At 42.1% G+C, this 15,814-nt stretch overlaps 1 protein-coding gene across 1 annotated transcript in view; it reads right to left on the reverse strand.

Annotated features, from left to right (window-relative positions):
• LOC114663534 (androgen-dependent TFPI-regulating protein-like) overlaps nt 1-12,064 on the reverse strand; it is a 39,260-nt gene extending 27,196 nt beyond the window's left edge. The window contains exons 1-2 of the mRNA XM_028817331.2: nt 11,633-12,064; nt 848-982 (exon numbers count right to left, since the gene is read on the reverse strand). Coding sequence (XP_028673164.1) covers nt 848-982; nt 11,633-11,788 — 291 coding nt within the window. The 5' untranslated portion in view covers nt 11,789-12,064. The remainder of the gene's footprint in view (nt 1-847; nt 983-11,632) is intronic.
• Nucleotides 12,065-15,814: the final 3,750 nt, after the last annotated feature.

Here is a 15,814-nt window from a genome sequence, read left to right on the forward strand (position 1 = left end):
ATCAGAAAAAAATTGAAATGTAGAGATGTCAGGTAATTGAAAGGAACTGCTCTGGGCATCTCTCTCCTAGGAGGATTAGTTTTGCTGATGTGCTCACCTTGTTTGTGTATTAGCAGCTAAGCGACTGTCTTTCTTTGGAGGCTTCGTTTTTACCGACATGCTCACCTCGCTTGTGTATCCTCAGAAGTGGAACCCTTACCCCGACTCCATTTATCACTTCTGGGACAGACAGACATACACACTTCCATGTGTAGACATTTATATATAATATAATATAATATAATATAATATAATATAATATAATATAATATAATATAATATAATATAATATAATATAATATAATATAATATAATATAATATAATATAAAGCCATTTATTAAAATAAACTAGAATGCCCAAATAAATGCACTACAGGGCAGCACAGGGCAGCGTTGCTCAGGGCTGCTCCTTCACAGCTCGAATTCTGATTTCAGATCTCAGTCCAGTCACCATGGATGTGTTTCCTTGGATTTTCTCCAAATACTTCAATTTCCTTCCCTCCTCAATGACTTGCCTGTTTGGTTAGTTGGTGAGTTGAGATTATCTTAAATGTTAGTGAGTGTGAGTGAGTGCTCCCTTCAATGCACTGACACCCCATCAAATGTTTGGTTCCTGCTTTTTGGTTGAAATTGCCTCTGATGTCCCATAACCTTGTTTGGGTATAAATGGCTTTAAGTGATAAATGAATAAATTACATGTGTTCAGGTGGAAGTGCTGATATGCTTCACCCAGGGCTTTCAGGATGACGACACATTCTTCAAAATCCGTGTTCACAACGTCACACGAGTAGAACTTCTTGGTACTTACCGAGCCTACGGGGAAGGCGAGGACAGAAAAGAGAATGTCTTTACATGAAGTCAGCATTCTGGCCTCAGGATGTTTCCAAAATGAAGTGTAGATGTCAAGGACAAGGGAGATTCCAAAATAGAGCATCTGTAAAACCTAAAAGATAAATCAAAAATGGACTCAGTGACATGCATCAGGCTTTCTACAGTATCTGTGCTCTCCTAGGACAGCCATGAGAGCCTTGGGAAGTTTCATTTACCAGAAACTCAAACTCCAAATAAGCAGTGCCATTCTGTCATCAAATCTAAAGCCAACAGAAATATCCCTCATGTGAATTAGCTGGAATTAAAGCTTTAGGCTTTACGTGGCTACAGCCCTGTTGTTTCTTTTTCTTTTTTTTTCTCTCACTGGGATTTTGGTTAGTGAGTTCATTTTATTTTACTAAGAGGTAGCATTATTCCTGACATAAATCTAACTCATGAGGCTTCAGAACAACCCACATCGTTTATCCGGCCAACTTCCAGTCAAAAGTGTGTCCATCTACATTATTAATTTACTACACATAGCGAAAGGGTCACATTAGATACTGAGCAGTATAGGGAGCAGACTGGGAACACTCGGGATTGACATGCTAGCATCCTAAAGCTCTTTGCACCCATGCCATCCCACTAAGACAGCCAGTGAAAGAGGGCAAATGTAAATGGCCACAGAACACAAACGAGGCAGGATGGGAACATGCATTTACATTTAATTATAGATTTCAGGGTTGAGCCTAAAGGAGAAGCTCTTGATTTACTTATCAATCTACGTTCCTAACCTCGCTTATGGTCATGAGCTTTGGGTAGAGTCTGAACAAACAAGACTGTAGAAATAAGTCTAGGCTCAGGCTTAGAGATAAGGTGAGAAGTGCAGAAAATCGGGAGGAGCTCAGATTAGAGCCGCTGCTCCTCAGTGTTGAGCAGGGCCAGTTGAGGTGGTTTGAGCATCTGATAAGGATGCCACCCTGAGGGGGGTGTTTGGGGCCTGTCCAAACCGAAGGAGACCTTTGAGTAGACCCAGGACAGATTATATTGCTTAGACTGCTGCCTCTGGATAAGAGGAAGAAAATGGATATAAGGATGGATGTTACCCTACCAAGCTTCATGTTAGTGGGTCCATTCTTTCCATATTTGTCTAAGGTGAGTCCTGCTAGACTACATTATGTGTCTCTGTCTTGATCATAGAGGGGGCGGGGTGCAGGAGCACCAACCTTGAGCTATGCAGGCCACTGTAGGTGCCACACTGCCTCCCATGAAGGAGATAGATAGATAGATAGATAGATAGATAGATAGATAGATAGATAGATAGATAGATAGATAGATAGATAGATAGATAGATAGATAGATAGATAGATAGATAGATAGATAGATAGATAGATAGATAGATAGATAGATAGATAGATAGATAGATAGATAGATAGTGTGGCAGGTGGCCAGGTGTGGTCATCAGCCGCCTGCCTATTTAAGGGGCTGCCTCCCTTCAATCAAGGCTGGAGTCGGGTGAGGAGTTAGACGAGGTCAGAGAGGAGACGGCAAGGAGAGGCCTGGAGTGTGAGAGAATAAAGAGAAAGGGAGGTGGCTTAGTGAAGCCTGGACTTTGGGAGACTGTGGGGGTTTGTGTGTGGCGGTGCACTTAAGACTTTTGTATATAATTAGTGTAAATAAACGTGTGGTGATGGCTTTAAATGTGTCTGCCTGTCTGTGTCCGGGCCGTACTATTTCACAATAGATAGATAGATAGATAGATAGATAGATAGATAGATAGATAGATAGATAGATAGATAGATAGATAGATAGATAGATAGATAGATAGATAGATAGATAGATAGTGAATGGCACTACATAAGCAAGGATAGATAGATAGATAGATAGATAGATAGATAGATAGATAGATAGATAGATAGATAGATAGATAGATAGATAGATAGATAGATACTTTATTGATCCCGAGGCAAATTTATATACTAGTAGCCAATAATTAATTATACCAAATACAAACATTTAAGTACACACTACACAAATAACAAAATACTGTGCAATAATACTGGTACCAAAGTGACAGGTGGCACATAAAGTGACTTAAAATAACAGTAAAATATAATAAAGTGACATGGTTTAGGCTGATAGGGTAATAACAAAAAAAGGGTTATATACTAGTGACCAAGCAGTGAGGTTACACTGCATAGCTAATCTAACTTAGGAGCGGAGAAGGAGCATCAGGCCCTGAACTCAACGTTTGGAAAGAGTTAAAGAGTCTAATGGCTCTGGGGACAATAAAAGATCTTTTGTGTCTGTCCATATTGTGGTTCTGTGATAGTAGACTGTTGTGTCTGCTACGGTAAAAACACACGAGACCAGTTGCTTCTCCAAACTCCAAAAAACTCTTTAGTCACACACGTTTTCTTACAGTGCGCATCCTGCAATTGTCACAGGAGCAAATCAACAACCAATCCCCTCTGTGTATTTTAATGACCCTCCCAACATCACATTTTCCCCCCTCCCAAAAGAGAAGAAGAAAAAAACAAAATTATCTTTGTACTAAAAGGTAGTCACATAGTCTTGCAAATAGGCTGGTTGTTGTCGGGCCCTAGGAGGCCGAGTGGCTGCAGCAACAATCTCGTCTGAGTGTGTTGGCAGGTCAGCCGGAGCTGGACAGAGCCTTCCAGGTGAAGTAGGAGCAAACAGTAGAGGGGGACGGTACAGGAAGGCTTGGGTTCTGAGGCTCAAGTAAATTTGAATTTTGAGTAATCATATTTCTGTCCTCCAGACTTGGCTGAAAAGGTGAAACAGCTGTTTGTGATGATGGTGGCATGAGTGAAAGAACTTTCATGAAGCAGCTAGCATGCCATCTGGAACCATCCTCCAGTAAAAAACTTGAAGGGCCTAAACAGCACATAACACAAATTGGTGCCGACCAAAACCGCAACAACTTATTATGTCGTTGGGGTGATCTAATACGTACAACGTCATGCAATTGTATGTGTTGAGAATGGGCACGGCGAGTTTTATCCACTCTCTGTTTCATTCTGGCTTGTTTACTGTTAACTGAGGCTTGTAAAGCTGAGGGAAGTTTGGTCATGGTGCAAGGGCTCAATGTGTCCAAAGGAAGCTGCAGCTCCCGTCCTAGCATCAGAAAAGCTGGGGAAACGCCTGTGGTCGAATGTTGGGTTGCTCAATAATGAAGAAGAGTCTCCAGTAGTGCTCTGTGGAAGGGAACCCCTGAGTCAGGTGTGCACAAATACCATTTTTAAAGTCTGATTGAAGCATTCTACACCACCATTCGCCTGTGGGTGATAGAAAGCAGTATGGATATGTTTCAAAACTTTGTTTCCAAGCCCCCCATGGAACAGGGAGGGCAAGAAAAGGTGCCGGGGGTGGTAGTGAAAAGTATCCCATCCTCGTCGCCAAATTGTTGTGTCTGCTATGGAAAAAACACACGAGACCAGTTGCTTCTCCAAACTCCAAAAAACTCTTTAGTCACACACGTTTTCTTACAGTGCGCATTCTCCAAATGTCACATGTGCAAATCAACAACCAATCCCCTCTGTGTATTTTAATGACCCTCCCAACATCACACAGACCACTGCTGAATTCTGGTGATGTATAGTGGGTGATGTTCATTGTCCATAAGAGACAGCAGCTTGCCTAGTGTCCTCCTGTCTGCCACTGTCACCAGAGAGTCCATTTCCATTCCAACCACAGACCCTGCTCGCCTGATCAGCTTGTCAATGCACTCAGCATCTCTCTTCTTCAAGTTCCCCCCCACCAGCACATCACAGCATAGTACAGAGGACTGGCAACCACCGCCTGATAGAACATCTGCAGGAGTTTCTTACATATGTTAAAGGAGCCCACCCTCCTCAGAAAACAGAGCTGGCTTTGCCCCTTCCTGAACAGGGCCTTTGTGTTCTCTGACCAGTCCAGCCTGCCATCCAACTGCACTCCAAAGTATTTATAGCTCTCAAGTCACACCACATCAACACTTTCAATGGAGACGGGTCTCGGTGGAAGTCTAGACCTATGGAAGTCCACAACCATCTCCTTGGTTTTGGAAATGTTTAACAGCAGTTAGTTTGACCAACACCATCCCTGAGAGTCATTCACCAGACCCCTGTACTCATAAAAGCACCAACAGAGATATGACAAATGTAAATGAAATGTGCTTATTTTTGGTCATGTTTTAGTTTAGTTATCCATTATAAAGCAGCTATTGAACGTCTATGAATATTCTATTAATTATGCTGCTAACAATAACACATTATCAGTAGAAATAACAAGACTCTATGATAACATGCTGTCATTTTCATTGTTTATTATATTTAAAAGCCTTATAAAATATTTATAACAAGAAGAATAATATTAATACAGTGCCTATAAAATGATTCACCCACTTGGAGGTTTTCACCTTTTATTCTTACACAGCATACTATCACAGTGGATTTAATTTGGCTCTTTTGACACTGATCAACAGAAAAAGACTCTTTAATGTCAACGTGAAAACAAAATCTCTGCAAAGTGGTTAAAATGAATTACAGGTACAAAACACAAATTAGCTGACCTCATAAGTATTCACCCTCTTTAATGTGACACATATAAATTGTCACTGGTGCAGCCAATTAGTCCCAGAATTCGTTCAATGGAGAGTACCTGGCTGAGGTTTCAATTGACTGAAGTATAAATGCTCCTGCTTGTGGAAGGTCCAACTTATGGTGAGTCCGTATGGTGGTCTAACCTACACAATGAAGACAAAAAGGACACTCCAAACAACTCTGTGAAAAGGTGTTAGGGGATGGAGTCAAGAAAATATCCATGTCACATAATATCCCTTGGAGTCCAGTTAAATCAAGAAGAAATGGAAAGAATATGGCTGCTCAAAATCTGCCTATAGTGGACAATCGACAAAAACTGAGAATATTGAGAGGGACGTTTAGTGTGTAATCAGGAGATAAGAATTGAACAGACAGGACTCCGTTCATCCATCTTCCTAACCCATGTTAGGGAAAGCAAGCCAGCCTATCCCAGCAAGTGTCTGTTTGCCTGAGGGCCACCCTGAGCCAATAATGTGACATTCAGACCACCTGCACGTGCCAGCAAGGCAACGCAAGAATGGCAGACCACCTCACAGCAACCCGGACATGAGGTGTCTTCACAGCAGATCACTTGCACGTACTCCACTCCCCAGTGCGAGCACATCCATTATTTATTTATTTATTAAAAAACGGGCTTCTGATTATCAAGTTACAGACCTGCCATACCACACAAAGAAAAAATGAACAATTACTGATTTAATTTGAAGTTTAAGCGTCTCTCAAATGGACTTGTGTTATGGGCAGAGTCGGGGCTCTGAAGCTAAGGATCTGCATCGCCGGTTCAAATCCTGTTGCTGCCAGGAGGGATCCGACTCTGCCAGGCCCTTAACCAGTGCTGCTGTACAATGGCTGACCCTGCACTCTGACCTTCAAAGATCATGTGAAAAGATAATTTCCCCTTGAGTATTAATAAAGAGTATCAAAACGAGAATCAGAACTCCACAAATATCATCCTCTGCTGTGACTTCATGATTATACCCTTCACGTTGGTCCCTGCCATGCTAAAAAAGTTCCCCAAAGCTTAAAAAACTGATGCCGTGCATTGATTGGATGGCGATATTTCGTTATTTGCATAGACTAGCGAGAGTACTTACATTGAAATCAGGAGTAAACGATGACACGGGTTTTGCATGTAAGACATCCCTCAAACATCAGTATAGCTGAAAGAATTCCGCATGGAGGAGTGGGAAATTCTTTCTTCCAGCCAATGTCAGAGAATGCTGGACGGTTCTAGGGAATGGCTTACTTTCTCCAAAGCTGGAATATCTATTAATTTTTCATTGAATAAATTATTGCAAAGTAAAATGATCATTGTTTTTCATTTTTTCAATTATATCTTCTTCCTGATTATGTGCACATATCTTAGAAAATAAAAAAAGCATCTCACAGGGTGTACTGAATGTCTGCCTCTGTGAAGTTCCTTAAACGGGAATTTCAGAATCTAAAAAGAAAAACCACCATGAAGAAGAGGGAACATTCAAAGCAAATCCTGGATTATGTTACTGAGAAGCATTGATTAGGGGAAAAAGGATTAGAACATTTCTAAAATGCTAAAAAGCTCTCCACAGCACAGTAAAGACCATTGTAAAGACAAAAAAATGGGCACTAATGTAAATCCGTGTAGACTGGTATTTATACATACATATACAGGGGTGGGCAAAAGAAGGGTTAGAGTTGTTTGTATGGAAAAAGACATGCAGGTTATGATTATTATAATAACTTTATTAACTCAAAAGAATCTCCCAATGGTACAGTGCACTTGGGTACACTCGTAAGTGCTCAAATGTTCCAGACCGACATACTCACAACTGTAAAACTACTTTTGCCCACCCGTGTATATTTTCAAGGATAGATTGGCATCCTGGCCAGCATGGTGTTCCCTTACCTGGACAAGTGACCAGTATAAGGGATGGTGATAAAAAGAGGCCTGGCATTGCCTGTGTCAGTCAAAAAGCTGGCACCGGGTGGCCATTGTCACAGATGACTTCTGAAGCTCTGTTAGAGTGATCATTACATTTTTGGCCACCTCCCTGACCAAGGACCTCTTGTCCCAGTTATTCAGTATTGTCCGGACAACCAACTCTAGGAAGGGTCCTAGTGTCTCCAACCTTCTTCCATTTCACAGTTAGTGAGGCCACTGCGCTCCTAGGGACGCCCAAAGCTTTAGTGATGGTTCTGTCTCACCACAGTTTTACCATGGAGGTCCACAGGGAGTTCCTTAGACTTCATGGCTTGCTTCTTGTCCTGACATGCTGTTTGAATTGTGGGACCACCTATACACAACTGTGTGTCTTTCTAAATGGTGTCCAATCAGTTCAGTTTACCATAGGTGGACCCCAATCACGTTCTCCACACATCTCAAGGAGAACTAAAGCAAACAGGACGCACCTGAGCACAACATGGAGTGCCACAGAAAAGGGTCGGAGCACTTATAGAAATGAGAGTTCCATTTTTGATTTTTAATAAATTTTAATTTTCCAAAAACATGTTTTCCTTTGTCATTATGGGTTAATTGAGCGTACTGTAGATTGGTAGGCAAATGTATCTATTCAAAATTAAATCTACAGGACAACACTAGAAAGTGTGCAGAAAGTCTGAGTACTTTCTGAATCCACTGTACAGGCGGGTAGGAGGCATCTCATGGGTCCCATCTTCATTGTGCAGCATGACAATGACCCCAAACACACGCCCAACATCATAAAAACTATCTGCAGCGAAAAGAGGAACAGGGAATTCCTGGAAGTGATGGTGTGGACTCACAGAGCCCTGATGTCAGCTTCAGCAAGCCTGTAGCTGTGGAACAAGCGAGCGTGTGAACATCTTCAGAAACTGCGTGCCAGTGTACCTAAGAGAATTGCTGGGCTGCTCATGCCAAATATTGATTTCATTTATGTGTTTTTCTTTCTATTTACTACACTTTCTAGGAATTCTATTGATGAATGAAAACTATTCATGGCTTTAATTTTGAAAGCATTTGCTCTTTTGAGCATTTTTTTCAGAAGTGCCTAAGACATTTGCACAGTTCTGCATATACTGTATACAGTATGTGACTAAACAGAAACAATGTACTCCAGTGCAATGACCTCGGAGTTAAAACAGATTTTATTTCCAAGAGAATAAACAGACAGCCACTACTCTGATCTCAGACAGCCGGCCATTCCGTGCCATTTCCCATGGACGTCGTTGTTGTCGATTAGCTATGCCAAACACGGCGCTGTTGGCAAAGAACAAGGATGTGGAATGGCTAATTAATGGAAGGAATTGGGCTCCTGTTATGAAATTAGTTAAAATGAAAAGCAGCAGCCACCAGCCTGAGCTTGAAGGCCAGAAAGTGAACAGATCCACCGGTCAGTGCTGAAGGGGACTTCCCAGAGTGAGGGCTGATTTATTCAAGCTGTGGAAAGCTCAGCATGGATCCAGTAGGTAAAGCTGCCAATGTAGTAAATCCATCAGTTCTGGGTTTTGCTTTTTGACAGCTAGAAAAATCAAATGAAAATGATCTTTGGACAGAAAACTGAGACATGGAAAACGTTTTGTCCCTGACATTGCAGGAATTAAACACAAAAGAAGCAGCTTTTGAGTTGTACAGTGATTCAGCACTGCTGTTTCACAGCTTTGTAGTCCTGGGTTCAAATCCTGAGCTGGTCAATGTCTATCTGGCGATTTCAAAATTGGCCCTTGGTTTGTTTCTCTGGACACTCCTGTTATAGAGTTGCTGTATTAAGTTATATGGTAACGAGTGTGGGTATCCATACGGATGCATCATGTGGTGTACTGCCACCGGCTCAGGGCTGGCTCCGGGATACACTGAAGGTTCTAAAATGGGTAGATTGCTCTAGACAGAGCAGCCATACCACCTGCACTTCAGAACCTGGTAATTCAGCAACAATTTCTTTCTTGTATAACCCAGAAATCACACAAGGAAATGCCTTAAATGGCCTTAACAAGGCCCTGCTTTTTGATGGCCACCACTGACCCCAATCCCCTCCAACTAAGCATTTTTGTGCCCAGCAAGTATTTGGATGAAAGACCATCCAGGAAAAAGTGTGTGTGAAAGTGTTGGTGAGGTCAGCAGGGGTGGTCTGTGTGTGGATCCATCATTAGATAAGACCTAAACCAAAGTCCTGACTCTGAGGTCATTAAAGATCCCTGGCAGTGCAGGATTTACGTATAAGCTACACAAGCTATAGTTTAGGGCCCCCGCCTTCTTGGGGGCCCCCAAAACAAATTGTCCGAGTGAGCAATTGTCATATATACTTAAATATACTACAGCATTATTTGTCCCAATCAGGCCCGGCCTTAGGCATAGGCGAAGTAGGCGACCGCCTAGGGCCCTGGCGTCCGGGGGGCCCCGGATCGACTCCTTGGTCTAATTTTCACGCATTTCACAGAGCTTCCAGGGGGGCTCCGTCCCCCTCAGGGGGCCCCTGGGGCCCCATAATACCTAAGACCGGGCCTGATCCCTGGGTATCTTTCGATAAGAGGAGGGGCATACTTTGATGTCCTTGTCCATTCTGGCCCCCTTATCATCGCCTGTCACTTATTGGCTAGCTATTGCTCGGCCATTCACCACCTAATAGTTAATGTATGGTGAGCACACTGGCACAAGAATGGCTGCTGTCACATCTTCCAGGTGGATGCTACATATCGGTTATGGTTGAAGCACTTTGAGTAATTAGAAAAGATTTACAGTATATAAATATAATTAATGATCATTATAAGAGGACTGTTGAAGTTGCTGTGCAAAAGAAAAATGCATTAAAGACCAGACAAGTTTCTTATATTTTATTTGTTAGTTGTGTGTTATATTCTATGTATTTATTTATTCTAGCACATAACTTTTTGAACACCATTACTGAAATTCACTGCGTTCCTCCTTGAACAAAGTTTGTTACAATACCCGGTATGACACCATATCAATATAAAGTAAGTTTAAAATCCCACCATTTCTTCTACTCAAGTGTGCAGCTACTCCTTCAATCATTTGCCCCCCAACAAAAGGGACGCCCAACCAGACACTGGATATTTGGCCTTTATTGGGCATTTTAAGGGTAGACTGTGTGGAAGTAGAGCCAGTCAGATCAGGGCCGTCTTAGCAGCATTATAGGCCCCCCAGGCAAAGCAGTGCACTGAGGCCCCTATCTACATGACCACTCACAGGAATAAAAATGCAAATGGTCGATAAAATTAAACATATATTTATTGTATTGGTACTTCCAACAAAATCAGAATTTAAACATTAAAAAACATGCTGTACAGCAAAGATGAATCAACAAGTCACAACATATATAGATTAGCATGGGACCCCTATGTTCGTGGGGCCCCTGGGCAACTGCCCAGCATGCCCATGCATTAAGACGGCCCTGAGTAAGATGGGTTTAAATGAACTTGGGCTCCCCCATCCAACACATCATGCCCACCTCATCTACTTCTCAATTTCACTCATGCCTGGACTCTTCTGCGTGGAACCAAGTTTTGAAGCTTCTCCTTGCCAACCCTCTTCTTCATTAGCATTGGCTTTCTGCTGTCATCTGAACTTCTCTCTCATGTCTGCCAGCATATTTCTACCATAACATATACCTCTCTTGTCTTCTCTATACAAACCATTTTTTCATTTTAAGCCCACCTAGACACAACTCAAAATCTATAGGTGGATTTGCATACACCCTAGCCAGCCTGCTGATGCCCCCCTGTGAGCATCCATCAGAAGGTGGCCAATTTCAAAATATTCAGCTTTGCAAATTATTTGGAAAAAAACGGGTGTCTCGGAAGGGTCCAGTTGAAATCAAGAGTGACATCTAATCACCCGCTGATGCAGTTTGTGCCCATGCAACCTGCTAACAACTCACATTTTTGTGTCTTGTATTTGTAATGGCAAAAATGTTCTGAGACTTTTCAGGTAGAGAAGACGGACATTTCGAGGTGAGGCAAGTATGCTCACAGATCACGGTTTGCCTCATGTAGATTATCAAGTAAGAATGTACAGTACATGTGACAATAACGTCCCCGTAATTCTGTACATAAAAGTGGTGACGGAACTGGATAAGCGAGACAGAAAATGGATAGTCAGTGCCCTGTGATGAGATACACAAATGCTAAAATACACAGCCATGGTAGTCTGTAGTCACCAGCCAAGCAGGAGAAGAGTAGAAAGTAAAGTAAGACAAAGCGTAACTTACCAAATTGAGGAAAGTCAGATATTTCCAGAGTCCAGCGTACGCGAAAATCCCCATGGGTACTTTATCAGTGTCGATTAGCAGCATTAGCACCACTAGAAATGTATACCAGGCAAACAGAAGGAAGTGATAAGCCATGCTTCCCATCTTGGCACCCATGCTGCTTGCTGTCAGATTCCTAGTGCCTGACTAAAGCCCAAAGCACAAAGGTGAGCCCATCCAGAACTGTCTCTGTGACATACAAGGAGCGCCTGCTGAGAGGCACCACCGGGAAAGAAAGGGCTGCATTGTTTGAGGAAAGCAGATCAGGCAGGCTAATTAGAGGAAGAAATGCCTAAGGAGTTTAGCAGAGGATTTGTGCAGGCGGCCACGTGAAGCACGAGAGAGAGAGAGGGAAGAAAAAAAAAAAGAATGCAGCTTGAGTCTGTGCCCGGAGAGCTCAGAAGAGACCAGAACCTGACCCAGACGGAGGGAGGGCTGCTGCTGCTGCTGATGATGATGATGATGGTCTCCTCCCCAATAGGGAAGAGGACAGCAGAGCAAATGCACTTGAAAACAACACTCTCTCCCCAAAGCTGACAAATCATAGTAGCTTTTACTCCTGCAGGGATCAAATGAATGGTCTGCCAAAAATATGACCCTGCAAGGATCGTTGTAGGCCTCCCTGGTGGGCTTCAGTGGCAGTTTTCCTCTCTAAAACCTATAGACATCAGAATTTCATACCTTACAGATAGAGTTCTGACACGATCAAGAAGGCCAACAGAATGTGAGGTTATATCGCACGATGTGAAGAGTCCAAGACCAAGGAGGTTCTGCTCAAGCTTTATAATGCACTGGTGAGGCCTCATCTGGAGTGCTGGGTGCAGTTTTGGTCTCCAGGCTACATAAAGGACATAGCATTTAAGGCAGAGTGGAGGCTCTGAGGCTAAGGATCTCTGTTGGTTTACTTAATCTGTTACCGTTCTGCGAGGTAGGCTACCATACATTAAAGATTTCTGTTTTTTTACAAATTAGAAAGTTTTTCAAAGCACAAACCAACTATGTCAAATGCAAAGAAACAATCCCAGAATGAAATGGTGGCTGATCAAGCAATGTTGCTACGAGGAACCACACAACCCAGCCAAGAACCATAAACTACCATTAAAGAACCAGGATTTTCTGGAGGGTGCATAAACTGCAGGCCCCTCTCTAAACCCAGGCTGTCTTTATATCACACATTCATGTGTGATTAATTAGTCCAAACACCAGAAGGGATCCTACTCTGTTGGGCCCTTGAGCGAGGCCTTTAACCTGAAAATTGCTCCAGGAGTGCTGTACCATGGCTGACCTGGCATTCTGACCCCCAAAGATCATACAAAAAAACTATTCCCCCACCCCCCCACCCCCAAAATAGCAGTGCTTGAAAAAGTCCAGATAAGCCTGACTAGGTGCATTCCAAGGCTACAGGGGATGAGTTATAATGAAAGATTAAAAGAGCTGAGCCTTTCCAGTTCAATACTTGTTAAGTCTAAATTATTTCTTCCCAAACATGGTACATATGTCATTTACCACGCAAAACTAACTTTAAGGTTAAGTGCTTTCTATCCATCTTTTAAAAATTTTAAAAATTTAAAAAAAAATGCAATGCCCAAACTGATGCTTTACAATGAAGGAGATGAGCCATGGAGGAAAAACTTAAAAATTAACCAAGTATGTCCATTTTTCAAGCCATGCGTCTGATGCATGTTTGTGACAACAAAATAGATCTTGGAATACTCATTCTACCGCATATTTCAGGTACTATTTTTCTCGTGGAAAGGTTAAGTTTTCTGTTCACTTGTGCAAATTCTCAGGTAAATAAAGAAGTGAATCAAAACAAAACCAACCACTTAGTCTGAAAAGTTTACCGTGATTTGATCTGTCGGTAGGAAACCGTGAAAGACTGTTGCCTCAGAAGACTAAGTGCTGAGCTATCACGCACAGCTGTTCTTTTACAAAGGGCAAATCTCATAATATTTGTGTTTTTTAATTTATTATAAGCTATTATATTTTACAATATTTGTGCAATTGGAAGATATGGATCAATACTCTACAACTGTCGTGGCTTGAAAAGTGGACATATTATGTAAGTTTTTAAGCTTTTCTTCTGTGCCCCATAGATTTCAAAGCACCAGTGCAGGCAAGATATATATATATATATATACACTAAGGATTCGCCCTGTGCTCGCTTAGCTCACCAACTCCCGCGGCCTGCGCTACACACCAGCCAGTTTGTGTCTCTGCCGCTCGCATTGTGAAGAGGGAGGCTGAATGCACCCCAAGGAGAAGCGGTTGCTCCTACAAAACCCCCTCTTAAATGGTGATACAATGGGAAACAAATACAGTTTTTTTTACTTCCTCTTTGCTCGATCAGCTGCTGACTTGCTGCTGTTGCCGTGCTGCGTGATCTGCATCTCGTGCAGCACTTCAAACCTTTAAAAGCCTGTACAGCAGCTGTCTGACTCTTTGTGTTTTATTTACGGCCCCGAGCGTGGTTAAATCTTTTGGCACAAATTCCCGTCTCTTGAGACGTGAGTTCTTGATATTTTTTAGTTTATAATTTAAAAACATCACATTAAAGTTTGATAAATTCGGAAAAGAATGATACCAAAAATATATACGTAGGTTTTAAAATACAGTTATGTCTATAAATATTTGGACAGAGACAACTTTTTTCTAATTTTGGTTCTGTACATTACCACAATGAATTTTTAATGAAACAACTCAGATGCAGTTGAAGTGCAAACTTTCAGCTTTAATTCAGTGGGGTGAACAAAATGATTGCATAAAAATGTGAGGCAACTAAAGCATTTTTTTAACACAATCCCTTCATTTCAGGGGCTCAAAAGTAATTGGACAATTGACTCAAAGGCTATTTCATGGGCAAGTCCATCACTTTGTCATTACCAATTAAGCAGATAAAAGGCCTGGAGTTGATTTGAGGTGTGGTGCTTGCATGTGGAAGATTTTGCTGTGAACAGACAACATGCGGTCAAAGGAGCTCTCCATGCAGGTGAAAGAAGCCATCCTTAAACTGCGAAAACAGAAAAAAAACATCAGAGAAATTGCTACAATATTACGAGTGGCAAAATCTACAGTTTGGTACATCCTGAGAAAGAAAGCAAGCACTGGTGAACTCAGCAACGCAAAAAGACCTGGACGTCCACAAAGACAACAGTGGTGGATGATTGCAGAATCATTTCCATGGTGAAGAGAAACCCCTTCACAACAGCCAACCAAGTGAACAACACTCTCCAGGGGGTCGGTGTATCGATATCCAAGTCTACCATAAAGAGAAGACTGCATGAAAGTAAATACAGAGGGTGCACTACAAGGTGCAAGCCACTCATAAGCCTGAAGAATAAAAAGGCTAGATTGGACTTTGCTAAATAACATCTAAAAAAGCCAGTACAGTTCTGGAAAAACATTCTTTGGACAGATGAAACCAAGATCAACCTCTACCAGAATGATGGCAAGAAAAAAGTATGGAGAAGGCGTGGAACAGCTCATTATCCAAAGCATACCACATCATCTGTAAAACACGGTGGGGACAGTGTGATGGCTTGGGCGTGCATGGCTGCCAGTGGCACTGGGACACTAGTGTTTATTGATGATGTGACACAGGACAGAAGCAGCCGAATGAATTCTGAGGTGTTCAGAGACATACTGTCTGCTGAAATCCAGCTAAATGCAGTCAAATTGATTGGGCGGCGTTTCATGATACAGATGGACAATGACCCAAAACATACAGCCAAAGCAACCCAGGAGTTTATTAAAGCAAAGAAGTGGAAAATTCTTGAATGGCCAAGTCAGTCATCTGATCTTAACCCAATTGAGCATGCATTTCACTTGTTGAAGACTAAACTTCAGACAGAAAGGCCCACAAACAAGCAGCAGCTGAAAGCCGCTGCAGTAAAGGCCTGGCAGAGCATTAAAAAGGAGGAAACCCAGCATCTGGTGATGTCCATGAGTTCAAGACTTCAGGCTGTCATTGCCAGCAAAGGGTTTTCAACCAAGTATTAGAAATGAACATTTTATTTCCAGTTATTTAATTTGTCCAATTACTTTTGAGCCCCTGAAATGAAGGGATTGTGTTAAAAATATGCTTTAGTTGCCTCACATTTTTATGTAATTGTTTTGTTCACCCCACTGAATTAAAGCTGAAAG

Source organism: Erpetoichthys calabaricus, chromosome 13 (genome assembly GCF_900747795.2).
Source record: "Erpetoichthys calabaricus chromosome 13, fErpCal1.3, whole genome shotgun sequence".
NCBI lineage: Eukaryota > Metazoa > Chordata > Cladistia > Polypteriformes > Polypteridae > Erpetoichthys > Erpetoichthys calabaricus.